The sequence below is a fragment of the Wasmannia auropunctata genome, unplaced genomic scaffold (genome assembly GCF_000956235.1).
Source record: "Wasmannia auropunctata unplaced genomic scaffold, wasmannia.A_1.0 LD336000.1, whole genome shotgun sequence".
Lineage (NCBI taxonomy): Eukaryota > Metazoa > Arthropoda > Insecta > Hymenoptera > Formicidae > Wasmannia > Wasmannia auropunctata.
The window spans coordinates 889,136-909,480 of NW_012026890.1; the positions used below are offsets into that span (position 1 = coordinate 889,136).

Here is a 20,345-nt window from a genome sequence, read left to right on the forward strand (position 1 = left end):
ATATATACGGATGAAAAGCGGCCTTTGGTCGTGTCGTTTATTCAATTTAGCGTACACGGGGAGAGACGTCTTATTGGCGTCGCGGTAGAGAGAAATTAAATCTCGCTGCGGAATCAATTAAAGCACTCGCGGAAAAATGAAATGAATAGGCTTCGTGCCCTGCGTGTCGGGATGCAGCAGAATGTTTCGAGATGCATAATCCGCTTGTCAGCGGAGCGTAATCGCGTTGTTCGCCGTTTAAGCCGAAAAGAATGAAACGCCGACGTTAACGAGGTCGCGATCATATCCGTGCACCGCGCCTACGGCATATCCGTATATGTGTCCCGAGCCGGGTGTGAATGTGTCTCTCGCGTAATTTGTGTATAAATTGCAAAAGACTTGAACGAGAGTGGCTCCGAATCTGAAGCGATGGTTCCGAACGCAGTGAATAAATCCTAAATATGGCTGCGGAATTCTCAAAGTAGAATTTAGCACTCTTGAAGAATACAGCAAAAGATTTTGATTGCTCTTAATATTCGCTTAATAATCGACATAAGAAATCTAGTTCGCTCTCGGATGTATCGACAGAGGTGGTAATTTGTTAATTTTTATTATCACTTTATTCTCGAAGCGCCAAGTGTTGTTTCTCTTTGTCCGTTACTTCTTTAGGTTCTCTTAAAAATTGAGATATCTCGATAACTTTCTTTACGTTACTTATAATCTCTCGCTAATCTGAGTCGTTCAAGTTTCTCGATTCGCCAAGAACCATCGCTCTAACGTCCTGCGCCAAAGAAATCCTCCAATATTCTTCACGATCCTTGACTGTGCAGACGTGTCGCCTGCAACACTCGACATTCCGACCGTATACCTTCCACGAGAGTCGACCCTATATATATATATATGCGAAACATAAGTGTGTCTTGCGTTAATGCTTGCGAGCGAGCGAGCGAGCGAGCGAGTAGTGGCGCGCCGCGCCGCCTCTGCGAGTAAATGACGTGTGTTTGTGTGTGTGTATGTATATATATGTGTGAGTGTGTTGAGATGCGTGTAATGTGGATTCGTACACAATATCAATTAACGTGCACAAGAACAATACTGCCACGAGTTTGCGTGCAGGGCGGGTTCGTGCAGAGAGCCGCACGGAGCATTGACAGTGTTGACAGACCTGGCTTTAATAGACACAACTTTAGCCCCGACGGCCATGTTCTCTTTAATGTAGATCGGGCCATACACTACGTGGTCCCATACGGGCGGATTATTCGCACGGTCCACAACGTCAATCTGAACCTCCACCGTTCGCGACAAGGGTGGGTAGCCCCTGTCTTTGGCCATCGCCTCCAGCTTGTACGTCTCGCGCTACGGCCAGACCGCGTGTATAACAAACGGGAACAAAAAACAACGGCGTTAGTGTCAAGGCGCCAAGGCCCGTGGCAGAGGGGGGTGGGGGAGGAGAGTACATGGTACAATGTCGCTCCCCGTCGTTTTTTTTCTCTTTCTTTTTCGAGAGAGCGAGGGGAAGAAGCTCTTCTCTCTCCCGTGCGTCCGCTGCGGGCGAGCGTCACACTCGCGACGCCCTGCCCTCGGCTATCCGCCAACGCCTGGAAGATTTTGTGGCGCGAGCGCGAGCTCGCATTATGCACGCACCCTCGTGCCGAAATTTGCACGTTCGGTGAGATTAGTGTCAAGAAGGCGCTCGCAACGGAATTGCGAAGGCCTGGTAGTTTCTCGAGCAGTACGAACAGTACTTCCGGGCTGACGAGACGGCGTGATGGACGATCGACGATCCGCAACCTGTATTTCTGCGCGTGAATGAATCGCAAAAGGCACAGCAGGTGTTCTCTCGCTACGTCCTTGCCTAAACTATATGAGCACGCTAGAAACACGCCCTGTAGGTCACCGCTCCGCCTTCCCGCATTTGCACAATTATTGGTTGTTATTGCGTATATTCGCTATCCGCGCGGCCATCGCTGCGTCTTCGGAGTCTTTGAAGAAGCGTGCGGTTCCTGCTGTATTAACATTCACCGAGAAAAGCGAGAGCCTGTTGACTTTCAAGTGGAGTAAGTTTACAATTACGAACGGATCTCAATGCAGTAGTATAAGAGATCTCTATAGATTGGTATCGAAGCAATTTATAACAATCCTGCAATTATCTGTTGTAAGCTTAACTATAGAAAACAAGGTCTGATTATGTGGCATTTTAAGATTAATTTGAAGATAAAAGTCTCCCTACAGCGATGTCCATGTTACTGTTAATAAATTGCATGCTAGAAAATTTATATAAATTAGCGTCATATATTTTCTCAGAAAATTTTATAAATTTTCCATTTTGTAAAAAAAATGCTATTCAGACATTTGAAAGCTGTAACGTGATGTAATCAAGACAATAAATTTTAAAGCTATACATCTATTGCTTATTTATGATATTTAAAACTTACTCCACTTGGAAATCAAAAGACTCGATCATTTCCGAATAATTTCTCTGCCCGATCGAACCCTCGCTGTCTCCAAATATCGTCCAAGAGCGATCACCGCGGCTCGCTACAGTACATATTGGGAAAAGATAGTGGTAGCAGTATAGTAATAGTAGTTGTTGTAGTAATAGGAGAAGGAGTGTCCGCCAATCAGCGATCTACCGCGCCGCGCTTAACCATAAGTGCTTCCGCAACCAAGAGAGAATAGAAAAAAGGAAAGAAGATAGAATTTCTAAAGAGTGTGTCTAAAAAGAGAAGTACATAGATGTGAAAAAAGTGAACGAAATAGAGATCGAATGTTGCGATAGGATCGGGAACAGAATAGAAAAGAAACAAAGGTAAAAAGAGAGAATCTAGAGTGTATCGGAAAATAAATCCAAGTGCATAAGGGGAATCAATGGGACAGAAAGACAAATAGAATACGTGAGTAATTGAAAGGAGCAAAAAGTGAGAGAAACAAAATAAGTTAGGGGGTGGTCAACAGATCACAGAGAGACAGAAAAAGAGAGAGAGAGAGAGAGAAGAGAGAAGAGGAACAGCACTGCATGGCACGGCACGGCATGTCACGTGTCTTGTCTCGGTCATGTCGTGGCATACAAACCTGGCTTTCACCGACGTCACTACAGTACCCACTGTGACATTTTCTTTGATGTGAATGGGGCCGTATACATTCGCATCCCACACAGGTGGTTTATTGTTTCTGTCTACGACGTCTAACTCAACGTCCACGTCTGCGGACAAGACTGGCATCCCTCTGTCGGAGGCCCGTACTCGCAGGCGATAGCTGTCACGCTAGTGGCAAAACATTGGGCCGTCAACTTATAGGACATTTTCTTTCGGGATTTTATAGTTGGCGGTACTTTTTTGTTTGTTTTTGCGATTGTTTTCCGTTTCGTCACTCTTTTTACTTTTTCTTTTCTTTCGTATGTTTTTTTTATATTTTTATTTTTATTATTTCGTCTTTTCCCGTTGGAAGTTTACGAAAGAGCTAAGGCGCGTCACTCGGCGTCGAGCGCGTCCACATGAGAAAGTACCCTCGGACGGTCTTTCTGCTTTTTATTCGCGAGCGAAATTGAAACGGAAGAAGAAGAAGAAGAGAAAGACGAACAAATAGAAAAGATAGATAGATAGAGAGAAAAACATAGAGAGATAAAGGACCGTGCAGTCTCGTAGGTATCCTGGTGGACATGGGATGACTCCGTTGCGTGTTACCTCGTTGATAGATTCACTTGTCTTCCTAACGTAGAAATCCATTAATTTCCCTAATAATTTTTATCCAATTTAATAAAAGTGCATCGCTTAGGTAAGAACTTAGGTTTATACTGCAATGAACTCAAACATGCTATGTTCTTTCGTGAGTTAGTTTCATGAGTGATTGCAGCATACGGTGATGATGACGGTGATGATAATGAGAATCATGATGATGATGAGGATGATAATGGTGATGTTGATCATGATTACGATGATAATAACGAAGAAGATATTAGACATCTGCTGATTAACAAACCAACATATAAACATTTGGTAATTAATTTTAATTAAATAAAATTGATTTAATTAAATCAAATGTAACTGAAGGTAGATTACGAATATTATGATTACAAATGTAGACGATGTAGTTGCGATGATATACCTACCTGTCGAATGCATACGCTTGCATATTTGAGCTCATTGCTGTACTGATTGTATTAATTAATGCAAATAATTTTATCAGTGCGATGTTATTTGCAAATATTAAATCAGAAAAAAACTTTCCAGCGAAAAAGAGTGCATTTTTTTTAATCACTCATCAAATACTACGTTGATTGCATTAGATAAATGCTGTGCTTATCCGAGATAACACGAAAGCGGAAGATATGCTAAATCTTTAAAAATGCTTCCTTTATCTATAGATTCTTCGATTATTAACTTGCAGTTAATATTAGTTAATTTTTCTTGTTATTTATATCAAAATATTGGATATATTTTATTTTATTTTAGATTCTAGATCGTATGTGTGAGTTACAACATTTTGTTGTAACGAAACGACAAGACTCAAAAAATTTTCACACCTTTTATCACAATTCTTATTAAGATATCTACAAGCATCAGAGAATCTATATTTAAAAAGTAGCATATATTTTCTGAACTATCTAGTATAATAGATCTAGTATAATAGATCTAGTATAATAACGTAACAGCGGATGAATAGTAACAGAAGATAAATATTAAAATTACAGTTAAAAATGATATTACATAATTTGAATAATTTAATAAACAAAATGTATGTATGTAGAGAAATATTAATAGAATTAAATTGAATTTTTTTAATAACTAAATCATATCTCAATTGTCAAAATTTAATTTTTAATACTTTAATGTAAAATTCTTTGAGATTCTATCCACCCGCTGATTTCAGAGTAATCAAACATCGCGATTTATATTAATAAAAGCATCAGTTGTTCAGAAACCGATTCTATAATTGGCATCCTTCGTTTCCCAAGTGAACATTTGTTTGCGAATGTTTGTCTATAATCGGGATCTTGCTATCTCATAAGATTTCTAGTAACGAAAACTACCGGCTCTCTTCCTGGAACATTAAAAGTAATTATTGAAGCTGTTCCCAAATGGAACCAGATCCCTGTATAATATTCGATATCCAACGGACGGTTTAATCAAATAATGTGTAATGTGTAAATGTAATACGTAAAACATGTGTACACTTTAATTATAATTTCATTAAATCTGGTGATTAATATTTAAAAAGGCGCTGCTATGTGAAATATGATCACAAACTTTGCTAACACAAAGTAATAAATAAAATTATAACGTTACTTGATTTCAGCGAAGCACGGATTTTATTTAGTACAATTAAATTAAAACTAATATAAATTAATTTAATTACAGCTTTGAAATTATATTATGTAAATTTATTTTAATTAGAGATTAATGTATTTAAGTTTTTTCAAAAAACTAATTACGTTAAAGTGTTTAATTTATTTTTATTTCAATATAAAATAAAATAATCTTTTATATTCTTTAATTTTTAAAATAATTTAGGAAGATAAAATTCTTTAAATTCAATATGTAAGAAGATTTAATGAAGGATATTCAATACTTATAACTTATATTAAAATTTGTGAAACGTCCGTTGGATATTCAGCACCGCGGACAAATTGACAGATCACTGGTGGCGCAATATATCGGCACAATAAAGGCATCCTTCACCTACGAATACATACGAGACCAGGATGAAAGAGCGAAAATAGCGCGGCAGCACGTGTGTATGTACATAATAAAAGATACATCGCGCGTGATACAAAGTTTTGAACAGAAATGCTCGAGAAGATATAATTAGATATAGAAATATTTTGTAGAAATTGAGCAACAAGAAGAGAAAGACAATAGAGCAGAATAGATAGAAAGAAAGAGAGAGAGATAGAGAGAGATAGAGCAAGAAAGAGATTGAGAGAAAGAGAGTGACGTCTCCGAGTGACAACGATAACAACAACAGAGGCGAAAAATCATCGAAACGATAAAATGTTGAATAATCGAACGGAAAGGCGCTCTAGTTATTAGCAACGAATATTATACTTTTCTTTTGCGCTGGTATAACAATGGTCACATCATGATGTGTCTCGATGCAAGGTGTGAAACACAAGAATATAGATCCTACTTACTGGAAAACAGCCCTTTTTTTTTTGTCATCATCAAATCCGAAGAAAGTAAATGGTGCAATGAACACAAACATAAACAATAAGAAGTTCAAATTAGTTTCTTTACGAAATCAACCAATGCAGGCATTTTCATGCAAGCGAGAATGCGATAAGAGAGGCATCGGGAGACGTGGGGGGGGAGGGGGAGGGGGAAGGGAAAAGAATGGTCGGGACAACGAAGAGAGGGGTTGGTGACAGAGAGGGTTGAAGGTTTCGGGGAAAGAGTGGTTAAGACGGGGAGAAAAAAAAAACTATGACGACCCCTCGTCTGATTCGTTCTCGTTTTAACGACACTCAAAAACCGATGGACGTTATTTCTGACCGTCGTCGTGATATAGTTAATCCGCACGTTTTTTTTCTCGGCTTTCCTTTCATTCCGTGATTAACTTCCGTTTCTCACTTTCGTTTCTTCCCGTTTTCGTCACGACAGTTGGTATGCCGCCCCAATCACAGAAGAAAAAATGTCACACCACGGACAAGTTCTCTTATGATCTATACATATGTATATACACATATCTTATACATTGGTAAACGCTCTCAATCAAAAATACTTTTCGTGTTCTTTTCCCTTTCTTTGTCAGTCACGTCGTGGTACACCGGGAGAGTGGGGATGAAAATCGGGAAACGTCAGTGAGAGAAAGTATGTTAGTGAGAGAAAAAGAGAAAGGAGGTAGAGGAAAACAAAGAAATATATAAATCATGATATCGTAAACTGAAAGAAATGATAACAAACAAGAAACGCAGGCTTTGTCTGATATAGAAAATCAATTAAAATATGGACAGAGAATAAATAGAGAAATTCATCAAACTTATATAAAAGTAATCGTAGCTAAAATCAAGCAGCCGTACTCCGGAAAAGTAATAATCGACATGGCAATAAAATACAAAATGCAACATACTGAAGAATATTTTTTTTTTTTTATACGAAGAGGAAAAAAATAATTCAGAAATCAGAGAATTAGACGTAGATAGGAAAAGATAGAGATAAAGATAATGTGAGAAAGAGAGGGCGAGGATGGATGTATAGGAGCGAGAGCGAGATCCGTTCCTGTAAAGGAATCAAAAACACATTCATATAAAATATGCAAGCATTGTCAAAAATTGTTTATGTCTGATGCACCACAAAATGCGTAGAGGTTGAAGTACACCGTACGTGGGGCTCAAAAAATGTTGTTCCCACCTGCTCCTGGAAGTTCAAAAAACATCACTTCCCTTTTGAAAAACATTCACAATTAATAATGTTAGTTGAATTAATTAAAGATCATTAGTTTCCTCCGAACGTTTCCATCTCTTTTTGTCATGTCTCTTATTTTATCATCGTTTTGCATTCTTTCCTTTCCATTTTTTTCCCGTTTTCTCCAACAACGCGTAACACGTACAAAAATCACACACATCCTTTTCTCGGCTACTTTTGGGAAAAGTATGAAAAGTGCACACTCGTTCGCGTCCGGTCGGCCGTGCCCACGCACGGTAGCGGGCCGATCCGCACGCGTTTCTTTTTTTTTTTTCCTCTGCAAATCCACACGCGTCGGCATTTTGCAACTTCGCCAAATTGATCGAAAATCATGATTGGCGTCGCGGCACAAAACGCGGAAAACGCGGCAAAACGAACGGCGAACAAAGAAAATGAAGTGAAGAGAAAAAGAAGGACGGAAAAGAAAAAAAAGTATGTATGCGCGCGCGTTTCTTTCTTGTTTTTTTTTTCTCTTTTCTTTTCGACCGCTCATACTCGGTAAACTCGACGACCGATTTACGACGAGAAGTGAATGAAAAAACTGGACAAGAGGCTTCGTTTGGAATCATTTAAAAAGGTACTCGCGCCGCGAGTATGTTCTCAATAGAGAGAATGAGAGAGACAGAGAGAGAGTGTTTTGTTGCAAAAATAGCCCGAACGGTCGATCGATTCAGGTACATGAAGCGTTTGAGGAAATCAGGCATAGCTAAGTATTTACCATAGTGAACACATTGTGCATATCAATGGGAATTAAAAAGTTCTATACATGTGCCGTAAAAAGGAAACTCATTTCGTTGCATATTAGTGATGAGAGAAATAATTGCCGACCAAACGTATATTAGTATACAAGTTTATCCGCTCAGCAACAAAACGGATTCGTGTTAAATGTAACGTAAGTCAACGCAAACGTACAATATATATATATATATATCGGCAGAAGGTGTACACTCAATTTTTATATTTATATACGAGATCATATATATATATACGTATATATGTATATATATAAATAGTATAATATACTACGTATATAGCCTACACATTCCTGGGACACGCGACACTTGTTCGGGACGAGTAGAATCCGAATCCGCAGGATATCATTCTTGAAAGAAATGTCGCGTACAACATTATTAAATATGATTTAATTACTGCAGCAAAGATTATTAGATGATGCGCGTGGCGTTAATATCGCTTATATTGCTGAGACTTTTTCCGTTTCCGAGGTTATCGGGTGTATCTGAGAGCAAAAGAAGCTGGCAAGCCGCAAAGAAAAATTGCAAGCCTCGCCCACGAAAAAGTGGGTGTGTTCCAGGAAAACGATGCTGTCCATACTGCTAAAGAGAGACGATATGTAGATCAGCGATTTAATTTGGATACTCACGTCTAGGGGCTTCTTTAACACGATCCAACCAGACTCTGGTTGGATCTCAAAGTACTCCAGATTCTGCTCGTTGTTGGGTGAGCTCAGCGAGTAAACGATCGCGCCGTTGTTGTCAGCATCCTCGTCGGATGCCGACACTCTTAGTATGTTTGTACCAATGCTCGCGTCCTGCTTCACGTTCTCCACATATCTCTGCGAAAGGTCAAAAGATAATCGTTAATTCGAGATTTTTAGAGATATCGTGAGATATTTAATTTAATCACGTAAAGATCATTAATTTAATTACATCTTTTTTGTGAGGGTGTAAGAGACATGGGCGTCCGCAGGAGGGGGAGGGGCAAAAGGGGCATTTACTTCCCTCCCCCTGGAATAAGAATTTAGAATTTGCTCTCTCATTTTTACTTCTCATTAAAAAAAATAAATATGTTTGTTAAATGTGAGAGAGCTAAAGTACAACACAGGTACCAGGGGTCGGTCGTATTTAAAATAACATTATTTAAAATATGTATTTTAAATAACAAAAAGTAAAAGAGTTATTTAATATTTATTATTTTAAATAACTTCTAATCTATTTTATATTTAATATTTTAAATATATGTTTTTGGAATCTATTTTATATTTTTCATTTTAAATAAGTCGTGTTTCTGGAATCTATTTTATATTTGTTATTTTAAATAGGTTATATCAATTACTTTGCCGACTTATGCTTATCAAGGATCAGTCCTATTTAAAAAAACATTTAAAATATGTATTTTAAATAAAAAAAAGTGAAAGAATTATTTAGTATTTATTATTCTAAATAATTTCTTCTGATCTATTTTTTATTTAATATTTTAAATATATTTTTGGAATCTATTTTATATTTTTTATTTTAAATAAGTCGTATCAGTTTTCTATTGCCCCCTGCGATATTTTATTTCAAATAAGTTTCCGGAATCTATTTTATATTTGTTATTTTAAATAAGTTGTATCAGTTATTTTACCGACCCCGAACAGGTACACAACGTTCGGACATTTGCTCCTTGCGATAGTTCGTACTAATAATTTAGATCATGCCCCCCTCTAGAAAAAATCTTGCTGACGCCCTTGCAAAGAGACAATTTACTACAATCAACGTTAAGATCGAAAATTGTAAAATATTTAGGATTGATAGAATATTATAAAATCAAAACTGAAAATTGTTTACAAAATTGAAAATTGTAAAATATTTAGGATAGTTAAACGAGCTTCTTTCACGAAGCGTTATTTGTAATTTAATTTCTGATTTTTGGCGAAATTTTAATGGCTGAAAAAGATATAGTGAAAAACTAACTCAAATATTCACGAGTTTAAAGTAGAAATGGGTCGAGTCCATAATTTACGAGATCCACTTTAGATATGGTTTCGTGTTGCGGACTTTACAAAATTATGGGCTTGCTCTCCGCTCTCTTGCTATACAAATTCTCCGTAAACATACATATTAAATCGATGAAGGGCAGAATGTATGCCCTTTGGTCGCGTGAACGCGATAAAACTAGCGTAAAGTTGCACCGCGTGCGAAAAATTCTTCAGTCACATGCGTCGAAGCATAACGCACTGATGGGTGACTTCTCGTCACGCTCAGTCCTTACTTCCGGACATCTGCTGTCGCGTTTCTAACCCGTATGGTTTCCTAAATGCTTCGCTGTGGGGTTGAGTGTACCCACCTGTCGGTCAAACAACGGCGGGTTGTCGTTCACGTCTGTTATTTCGACGGTAAACGAGCAAACACCTTCCAACGAGGGCTCGCCCTGATCCGTTGCCTTAACGGTGACGGATACAAATTTTCCGTCGTCGCCTTCGCGATCGAACACCTAAAAGAACAGTCGTTTCCGTTACTATAATACAGTGCAAATACACATTAACGAAATCTTATCTACAGTATAATATTTGTGAGTAGTTTGCAAAATATAAAATTGAAAATTGCTACAAAATAATCGAAACTAGAGGAAAAATTGCTTTTGTATAGGAAACAATTATAAACTATGCGATTAAATCAACAACTCAAGTTTTATTATATTTTGGGGAGAAACACAAAATTGATCCTATAGAATTTGCTGTTCACATTTGATACAATTAACAAAATTTATTTAAGGTAGGGCATTTGAAACAAAACACCAGAATATATCAAAAACTAAATCCGGTAGGTATAAAAATATTTCAGACAAAAGATTTGCATGATTTGAAGGGGGCAAATAATGAAATAAAATCAGTTTTTCAAAAAATCGATTTTTCAAAGTCACATGGAGGTTATCTCCATTTTTTTTTAATGGAATGATATGATTTTTTTTACATATGATTCGTCTAATTATTCTGCATAAAAGTATTAAGGTAAAATTATCGAAAAATCAATACTCTACGAGATATTTTATATCTTATTGTGCCACATTTCAACATAAAATATGAAATACTCGTAAACTATTGATTTCTTGATAATTGTATCTTAATACTTTTATGCATAATATGAAAATCATACAACTTTTATCGAAAACATTTTTATCTATTGGGTTTAGTTTCCGACATATTCCGGTGTTTTGTTTTAGATGCTCCACCCTGTATATTCTCATACTGTTTCTGATTGACATATAATGAAATGGATATTAAAAAAAAAAAGAATAATAGAACCGTGTAAAAAAATGCCAGCGCATATATTAATGCAATAATATCTGTTTTGTTAGAAACCTTTATGTATTTGCGGCACGAACAGTAATTAAAATGTTAAGTGCCTTGCATGTTAAGTACCTTATCGTTCGGTCTACGATACGTACAAAAGATGGAAGAGTAGAGTTAGAGTTAATGATTGTTAGAGGTTGTTTAATACATTTAGCACACTACCTGAATGCACTCTCCAACGCGAATTGCATTGGTATTGTCTTTTAAAGCTGATATATTCCGATACAATCAACGCAATATTTTATGGCTTTATCAGACATGTTTGCTTGTTACTTTAGATCAAATATAGAGAAGTTTGAAAATAAACCTATTTTATGTAACTGAATGTTAATGTAAATATTAAAAATAAAATATGAAATAAATATATCGTAAAATATAATGTTAAATACAGATGTATTTTAGAAATTTTCATCAGTAAAATAGAATTAAAATAGACGACCTATTAATTGTACCTTATTAGTCAAGACCTGGCCGGTTTCTTCGTCAACGGTAAACTTCGTGCCCTTCTGATTAGGCTGTTGCACGATCGAGTACTTGACTTGTCCGTTGACGCCCTTATCCTCATCAGTCGCCTGCACCTTAATGACCGTGCTGCCGTTCGGCGCGCCTTCCTCGACTTTCGGATAATACATCCCGCACTCCTTGAATACCGGCTTATTGTCGTTCACGTCGGTTATAAAGACGACGACCACCGCGGTGCTGGTGTGAATGGTCTTGTCGCCGTTCGGACAACACGCGCCGTCGTCCAGCGCGGTGACGTTCAGCTCGTACTTGTCCCGATCCAGGGAGATCTCCTTCCCGTGAAGACGAATCACCCCCGTGATCTCCTCGATCACGAACTGCCCCGACGTGGTGTTCCCGCCGACGAAGCGGAAGCGCACGTTGTCGCCGTCCTTGTCGGACGCCACCACGGTGGTGACCAGGGTGTTCGGTCCGGCGTTCTCGTCGACGTTAGGCGTGTAGACCTGCTGCGAGAACTTCGGCTCCTCGTCGTTTTTATTCTTCGTGTATATCCGCACCGTCGCCGTGCCGGTTTTCGACGGCTCGCCTGAAAAACAAAGCCCGCGTTTAATTATTTATCGATTCAACGGCGGAATCGCCGTTCCGACTGAATTAATAATCAGCAGTAGTGCAGAGACGTTTGCAGAGAGCGCGACCGTACAGGAGATGCATGGCTTTTTAATCCGCTTAAAAACACGATCGGAAATCGCGAACGTAACGCGTGACGCGTATACCTATTTATTTAAGCGTCACGAATCGTACCATGGTAATTTAAATTATTGAATTCACGGGAGATGTGGCGCGCGTGTTACAAGGAATATTTACTGCAACGTCAAATTTCCCCGATATGAAATACACTACGTGGACGCGCAATAAATATAAGCGCACGTGCTATTCGTGCCAATTCGACCGCTTTATTTCCAATTAAGCGCCGCGACTTGTTTGAAAACCACCTCCCCTCCCCCCCGCATTCGCGCCGTGTGTATGCAAATAACGCGAATTCGCGTCTACGGGATGTGTGCTTTATCCCCGTGTGCGACGCGAGACGGGAATTTGAAGCTCGTTTGAAAACCAAATCCGTGAGATTTAGCCGCTCAGGCCGATCCCCGGCTTGCTGACGCTGAAGGCCGATTTCTGCTTTATACGTGACCAAATCACCGGGTAACACCGAGCGTCGACTTTACGATGTTTTTGAATTTCTCAAAGCGAAGCACAGACAGTCGAGCGAGTTCGGTGATCATCCGCGGACGTAAGCCGACGAAATGCGATGAAACAAACGAGTTAGAAACGAGTTACGCATCGGTTTCGATTAAAAAGTAGCGAATGAACGATTGAATTGAACTTGATTAACGCGAAACATATATTTTTCGATAATTATAGAGTTGTATGTCATAATCCAAGCGCATCTCCCACGATTTGTTCTTTCTTCTGCGTGGCTTACCCTTATCCTTAGCGGTAACGATGAATTCGTAGTAGGCATTATTATTGTCCGCATCCAGCTGCTTATTATTGACAATAATACCGTTGGAATCCACGCTGAAGTGATCGTCGGATACCAGATACTCTATTTCCGCGTTTGCTCCCGAATCGGCGTCGGTTGCTTTGACCTTCAGTATATTCGTGCCCAACGGGATGTCCTCGTCGACGTTGTGAGCTTGGTAATCCGGTAGCTCGAACTTAGGAGCATTATCGTTGACGTCCGACACCCGAATTGTAAGCTAAAAATTAATATGATATCGTAAAAGGTGATTAAACCGGTGAAACATATTAATTCGATATTCGTTTACAAATGAACGTTCAACAAGTACAGAGAAGATTACGCTCGTAATCTGCAGATTTTGATGCATATGTGTATGTATGTGTGTGTGTGTGTGTGTGTGCGTACTACATTTTCCGAGGGAAGGAATTGTTATTCTTCGCGGAAAACAACAGAGTTCGAGAAACATAAATCCAGTTACCTCGACCGATGTCGAGAAACCACCAGAGTCCTCCGTGGCCGTCACTATCAGAGAATAAATATGGGGCTGCCGCAGATCTTCGAAATCCAGTTCTTTCGCAAGTTTCACAATTCCGGAAGTCGGTCCGATGTTGAACGTACCCGCGGCTCCTTGACCTTGCGCCTTCAGCGTGTAGCGTATCTCTCGATCGGCGAACGACTTGGCTTTCACCGATATTATGCTGAAAAGTTTGAACACGTGACACTCGCGCACGAAACATCCCGCGGGCTTGGCAGCTCAGGAATAAGCAAAGCTCCACGGGTATATGGGAATAAATTTTGTGCGGGAATCTTGATTATTTGTCACGCGAACGGGCAACTCCTGGTTAAATTTCGATCGGACTTGGAAAAGTCAACTGACCCCAAAGACAAACAGTTCCGGCAGTAAAGTGGACCGAAGTCAAACAGTTCGATATTCAAATGCAAGCAATCTTGTACAAATAATGCCGTTGAGAGCAAATAAAAAATGTTAGCGAGCCGAACGTGGAAAAACAATCATGTAAAAATAGCTAAACGTAAACTCGCTTGTATCCTGTAAACGGTTAATTTTTTAAAAAAGAAATTAAATATTTTATATATTTGTTATATAGTTTTAATTAAATTGTTTATAAACTGAAAGAGCCACTATAAAAGACAACTTTTTTCAAAAGCGCCATGTAATTTGCGACAGTAACAATTTATGGTAAAAGCACCGTCATGGAAAAATCTATTTTTTTTATTTTTTTTATTTTTTAGAGTTAACAATATTCCAGGAATCAAAATCGATCTGTTCCAAAGTTGCCGAAATTATTTATAATGATGCAGAAACGTCTTGAAAAAAAAAATTCAGACCGAGACCAGATTTTCGGTAAATTCAAAACGAAAGAGTTAATTGGCTGTTGGGAGGGACTTGCGTACTAACTCGGAGTCTTTCTTCTGGTTTTCCGGTATCTCGGCCTCGTACGCCGTCATATAGAACTGCGGTGCGCGTTTTCCACCGACGATCGATAGTCTCTCCTCAGGAGTCGACTGGAAACGCCTCTCGTCGATACGGCCGTTCTGATCCTCGGCTTTCACGTAAAGGACGTACTCCATATCCAGCTGGAAGAGGTCGGTACCTCGAGTACGTACTACTCCTGATCTCTCGTCGACCTCAAAGCGACCGCCAGCTGCGTGCAATATAATTAATTAATTGATTAATTAATTAATTAAACGAGTCGGTTAGGACACCTTATCTGCTTTAGTTCCGCCAATAAAAATCTCGTAATGGGCCAATATTGATTACACGATAATAATATTACGATTTCTAGTTTTCGTTTAGTATTCAGGATCAGAATTAAAATTGAATGAAAATTTAATTAAAATAATGACTGAATCCGTAAGTAGAAAAGTGGAAATTGAGAACCAAGCAATACTTAACAATAATTTAACTTCAGTGTTGAATTTTATTATATTTAAGTTATTATCTGTCTGTTTAATACACTGGGCGCATTGCATTAATAACGCAGAATGGATTTATATTTTACATTATACCGCGAAATAAAAATTGTTTGTGATATGGAAGCGCGATTATTGTGGGAAAGCATTCGGCGTAATGGCATCATTACTATATAATCCTGTAAATTGCGGAATATGATACTAGGTCGCCGTTGTAATCATCAGGTGCATTTTCGATGAGAACAATGCGCGATTTTACGCCGATGTGATGCATGTAGATTAATAATTAGGCCGTTTGTGATCGTTCTATATGTTTCTATGCGGCGTTTGTTAAATTCGACATATATTTCTCTTGTAATTAATGAAAACGTTCAACTGTTCAATTGACACAATATTCTCGTTTAATGAAAAATTCAGTAGTGAATTCTCCATGTTTTACTTATACAAACGAGATAATTAGTCTGTCTAATTGCTAGTAATATAACATTTGTCAAAAGAGCAAGCTTTCATATATTCTTCTGCCAAAAATTAATTTCTTCCTGCAATGAAATAAATTACACATACACATGCAACGTTATGTTGATAAAAAAGCTGTGTACTAATTATTTTTTACGATATGCAATTGTGTATTTTTGTAAAAGATTAATTGATTAGCTTGGATTATCATAACGTATGAGTTTTATAACAATTGCTGTGTTTACAAGTATAAAATTAATTATACACGTACACCGGTAAGACAAACAGCATAAAATACGAACTTGAATATGAACATAGAGGGATATTTTATGTAAAATGTTTTTAATTTTAACATCTTTACATTCAACTTTTCGTTCTCGTGAAAGGATCAATTATTCATTAAAGTAGAGATTTATTGAATTTTGTTTTAGTGTACGATGTTATATTGATATTGGAAATTGTTTCTTTTATCCAATTTTTCAAATGTAACATAAATTCGAAAACATTTAACGTAAATATTGCTTAAATATTGTCTAAATGGATTGTCGATATATAGCAATCATCGAGTTTTCTAGAAAGCTTAAAGCATCCCACGTGCGTTTTATCTTCTTTCCGCCGTGTGATTAATCTCGTTCTTTATTATATTACATAACTATCAGCGGTGCGCGGAACGTAAGCGTTAATGCTCGAAATATCGAATCTCGATTACTCGTGATATTACGTACTTCGATCTCGCACGATGAAGTAATGGATGTTGTGGTCGGTGTCAGGATCCCTGGCTTGTAGGGTGAACACGTGAGTGTTCGGCGGTGCGTTCAGCTGAACGACCGTTTGCATCGGTAGTGGCCGATTAATGAAATACGGAGGCTCGTCATTCACATCCTTCATGTTGATGATGACGCGCTGATTGTCGGTATCTATAACGTCACATCGATTATCGCGTATACGTAGCAGCCACGCGAACGCATTAACAATGTAGAGCGGCATCGCTGGTGCGCCACTTGCGAAATTTTAATCGCTATTGCAACGCTGTTTTCAATGCTACTTTTTAATAGAGCACTTCGAAGATTAACGATCGCGAAGTGAATCTACGAAGTATATAACCGCACAAATGAAATATAGATGTATTATTCTTTTGTTATGTTTTACACGAGAGATATTAAATTATAGACTTTATAAGAAAATAATATTGCTGGGAAAAAATATATTTAATTACACAGATTCTTTCATATTGCTAGCAGTTATTCTTTTTCAATATGAGAGATTCAATTAGAAACAACATTCCCCTTTTTTGTGCAAATATAGATTATATATGTATTCCCAGTTTTTTTTTGTATGGCAATAGCATTTGTTGCAGCGTTGATTGATAACAATAATTCATTTTGCAATGTCTAAAATACTACTCGAAGCGTATGAGCAATAGGAATGCGCTTCTACAGAAAGATCTTTTGAGAGACATGATTCAGAAAATGCAATGTGAAAGCGATATGAGATATATTAATGTTTGACTTATTTGCTTAATATATGTATAATACAAATGGGCGAAGTAGAGATTGCTACTTACATTGAAATCCTTTGGAAACCGATGATGCGAGAAAAGAAAAGAGTTATAATTAATATTGGAAATATATACTTGCGAGAAATATATTTTCCGAGATACGGCAGACAGATACGGCAATAAATATTTTATATAATAAATTGCAATCATATAATAATATTAATTCACAATACATAGATAAAAGAAAATGTATTATAAATATCTATATAATTTTTTAATTTTGTCATTATATATACAGTACCTCCTAAATAATTAAAACTCGAGGACAAAATTTTGATATCAGAAACGAGTGAAAAGGAAACGTGGAAGGTTTTGTATCCTTGAATATTTGTTGCCGTGTATACATATTTACAATCTTGCATATATCTGCAAAGAATTAATAACGTTTCTATTCACATTCACCTATACGAGACGAGAGATACCGCACCCTTTAAACAGAGCCCCGAAGAAGAGCATGAATTAAAGAAAAGCGTGAATGTGTACGCGCGAACGTGGGCCATGAAATGTGCCAGTTGAAACTATCGTCAGGCAATATTTATCGAAATAAAATTTTACCATCGTAATACGGGCACGGGACACCGGGTGGATATCGCACGCACGGCTCTTCACATGCGGAGAATACCGAAGCAAAAATTAATTAAACAATACTAAAGACCATCGAAAAAATATTAACATCCAAATACCATAAGTCATATTATAAAATGCAATCAAAAGCGAAATTACGCAAAATAAATATTTTTCAGAAAATATCTTCTACAATAAGCGATAAAATTCATTTAATTAAAATGCGAAAACAATTTTTTCGCAAAAAATAAACATCCAAAAATAAACATCAATTATCGGAAGATATATTTATAGGTAAAATTGATTGAAAATCTTTGTGATAGTACCTGTACCTGTGTTCGTAATAGTAACCCAGAAATCGATCGTCTTTTCCGGGCCCAGCTCCTCGTAGTCCCACTTCTGTTTGACCATTACAGAGCCATTGGCGCCCACGGTGACCCACTTGTTCTCATCTCTTATCTTGTACGTCTCCTTCTCGTTTTCCTTCTCGAGATAAAACGCGATCTTTCCCTCGATATTTCCGTCCGCCTCCGTGAAGTCGACTTTCTTCGTCGGTCGCACCGCCCTGGTGACCCGTCTCTTCTGTATACGATGCACTTCCGGCGGATCGTCCGGTTCCGAGGTGAGGAACCTCACGATAACCTTGGCCGGTTTCTCGGCGCTGCGGCTTGGCGTGCGTAGGTCGTGCGCCTCGACGACCAGCTCGCACTCGCTGTCCTGCTCCGGATTGACTTCCGGCTCGCCGGCCAGCAGCAATTCCCCGGTCTGCGGCACGACGATCAGCAGGCTACTAGGCGTGACCAGCTTGTACGCGACCTTGTCGCCGTCGGCGTCCTTGGCCGTGACTTTGCCCACGGTGGAGAACCTCTTCCAGCCGGGCTGCGCCACATTACCCTTGCGCAGATTGTCCAGATTGGTCGGTCTGATCTCGAATACGTACAGCTCGCGCTCGAAGATCGGGCTGTTGTCGTTCTGATCGAGCACGTGAACGATGCCGCTGATCTTCGAGGTGCTGAGGAAGTTGCCGTCCGACGCGTGTATCACGACGGTGTAGACGCCGCGAATCTCGCGATCGAGAGGCTTCGCGGTGACCACCCTTACGCCCTGCATCTGACTCTTCAGGGTGAGATTGAAGCCGGTGTCATTGGACTCGCTCTCGCGAAGGGCGAACGGACGTTCCCCGTTGTCGCCCGGCAGGATCTTGTAGTGCACCGGAAAGCTACCGCGCGCCCGCAGAACCGGAAATCCGTCTATCCGCGTGCCGATCGGCGAGTTCTCCGGCACCTCGCCCTCGCCCAGACGGTCGTGCGAGAAGGTCAGCATGTTCCGGCGATTGATGACGTAGAGGTGAAGGTCGTGGGTCTGCGTGCCGTTGGCCAGCTCCTCCAGTACGATCAGGTTCACCGGACGATCCACCAGCGGCGTCAGGTCCGACGTTGTCATCACCAGGCCGTTGCCCAGCACGGTGAAGTACTTGGAGAAACCGGTCTCCAGAAGACGGAAGTTGGAGGCGCGACTCGCGTCGCGCCGGAATTGCGTCACCTCGTAACCCGGGTAGACATCGTGCGGCAACACGGCTACCTTGGCATAGATGACGGAAGTGATTGCCAGTAGGAAGACGATGACTCGTGCACGCCACATCCTGCTCTGTTTGTACTGCTCTCCTGCTCTCTATCCTCTCGCGCTCTCTCTTTCTCTCTCTCTTTCTGTCAGTACGCCAGGTACCTTTACTAGAGCATCAGTGTTGACGCCAACTGAAAGTAGAGCACAGAGAAAACTGTTAGTCAAGAAAATGAAATTCGCTAGATAAATATGAGAACTACGCTTGAGAAATAAAATACTGACGAGTTTTGATGAACGATGACGCAGATAGAAAGAAAAATAAAAAATTGGTGATGTATTAAGATATTATTTAACTTAAAATTTTCGCATTTTCTTTAGATTCAAGAAACAGATTACTCGCAATAAGTCATGTATAATATGTCACCAGAAGGGGTTATATTTAATTAATTTATCTTAATACTTGAATATTATATAATTATACGAATTCATTATTACATATTTTTAGATTTCTTTAGATTTCTTAATTTATCTTAACACTTGAATATTATATAATTATACGAATTCATTATTACATATTTTTAGATTTCTTTAGCTGTCAGTATTATGAGAAAAGTCTATCTAACATTTGGATCAGTGGATGTCTAAATGTTTCGATTAATAACAGGCAGACGGCAAGGTATTGCGCTGCTTGTACCACTTTGTGTATGTGACAAATATGCGCGCATGATGTATGAATTTATTGAAACAAATGAATTAACATAGCGATAATGAGGCCATGATGGCTAATGTCCGCGTTTAAGCGCAGTGATTTTGCATGCATTTTCAATCATTGCATTTGGA

At 38.9% G+C, this 20,345-nt stretch overlaps 1 protein-coding gene across 1 annotated transcript in view; it reads right to left on the minus strand.

Annotated features, from left to right (window-relative positions):
- The window catches only part of LOC105453278 (neural-cadherin), a 150,341-nt gene extending 130,757 nt beyond the window's left edge, over positions 1–19,584 (minus strand). The window contains exons 1-10 of the mRNA XM_011695082.1: positions 18,269–19,584; positions 17,385–17,393; positions 16,546–16,737; positions 14,850–15,096; positions 13,911–14,130; positions 13,394–13,670; positions 11,904–12,499; positions 10,446–10,592; positions 8,761–8,952; positions 1,145–1,335 (exon numbers count right to left, since the gene is read on the minus strand). Coding sequence (XP_011693384.1) covers positions 1,145–1,335; positions 8,761–8,952; positions 10,446–10,592; positions 11,904–12,499; positions 13,394–13,670; positions 13,911–14,130; positions 14,850–15,096; positions 16,546–16,737; positions 17,385–17,393; positions 18,269–19,583 — 3,386 coding nt within the window. The 5' untranslated portion in view covers position 19,584. The remainder of the gene's footprint in view (positions 1–1,144; positions 1,336–8,760; positions 8,953–10,445; positions 10,593–11,903; positions 12,500–13,393; positions 13,671–13,910; positions 14,131–14,849; positions 15,097–16,545; positions 16,738–17,384; positions 17,394–18,268) is intronic.
- Between the last annotated feature and the right edge of the window lie 761 nt (positions 19,585–20,345).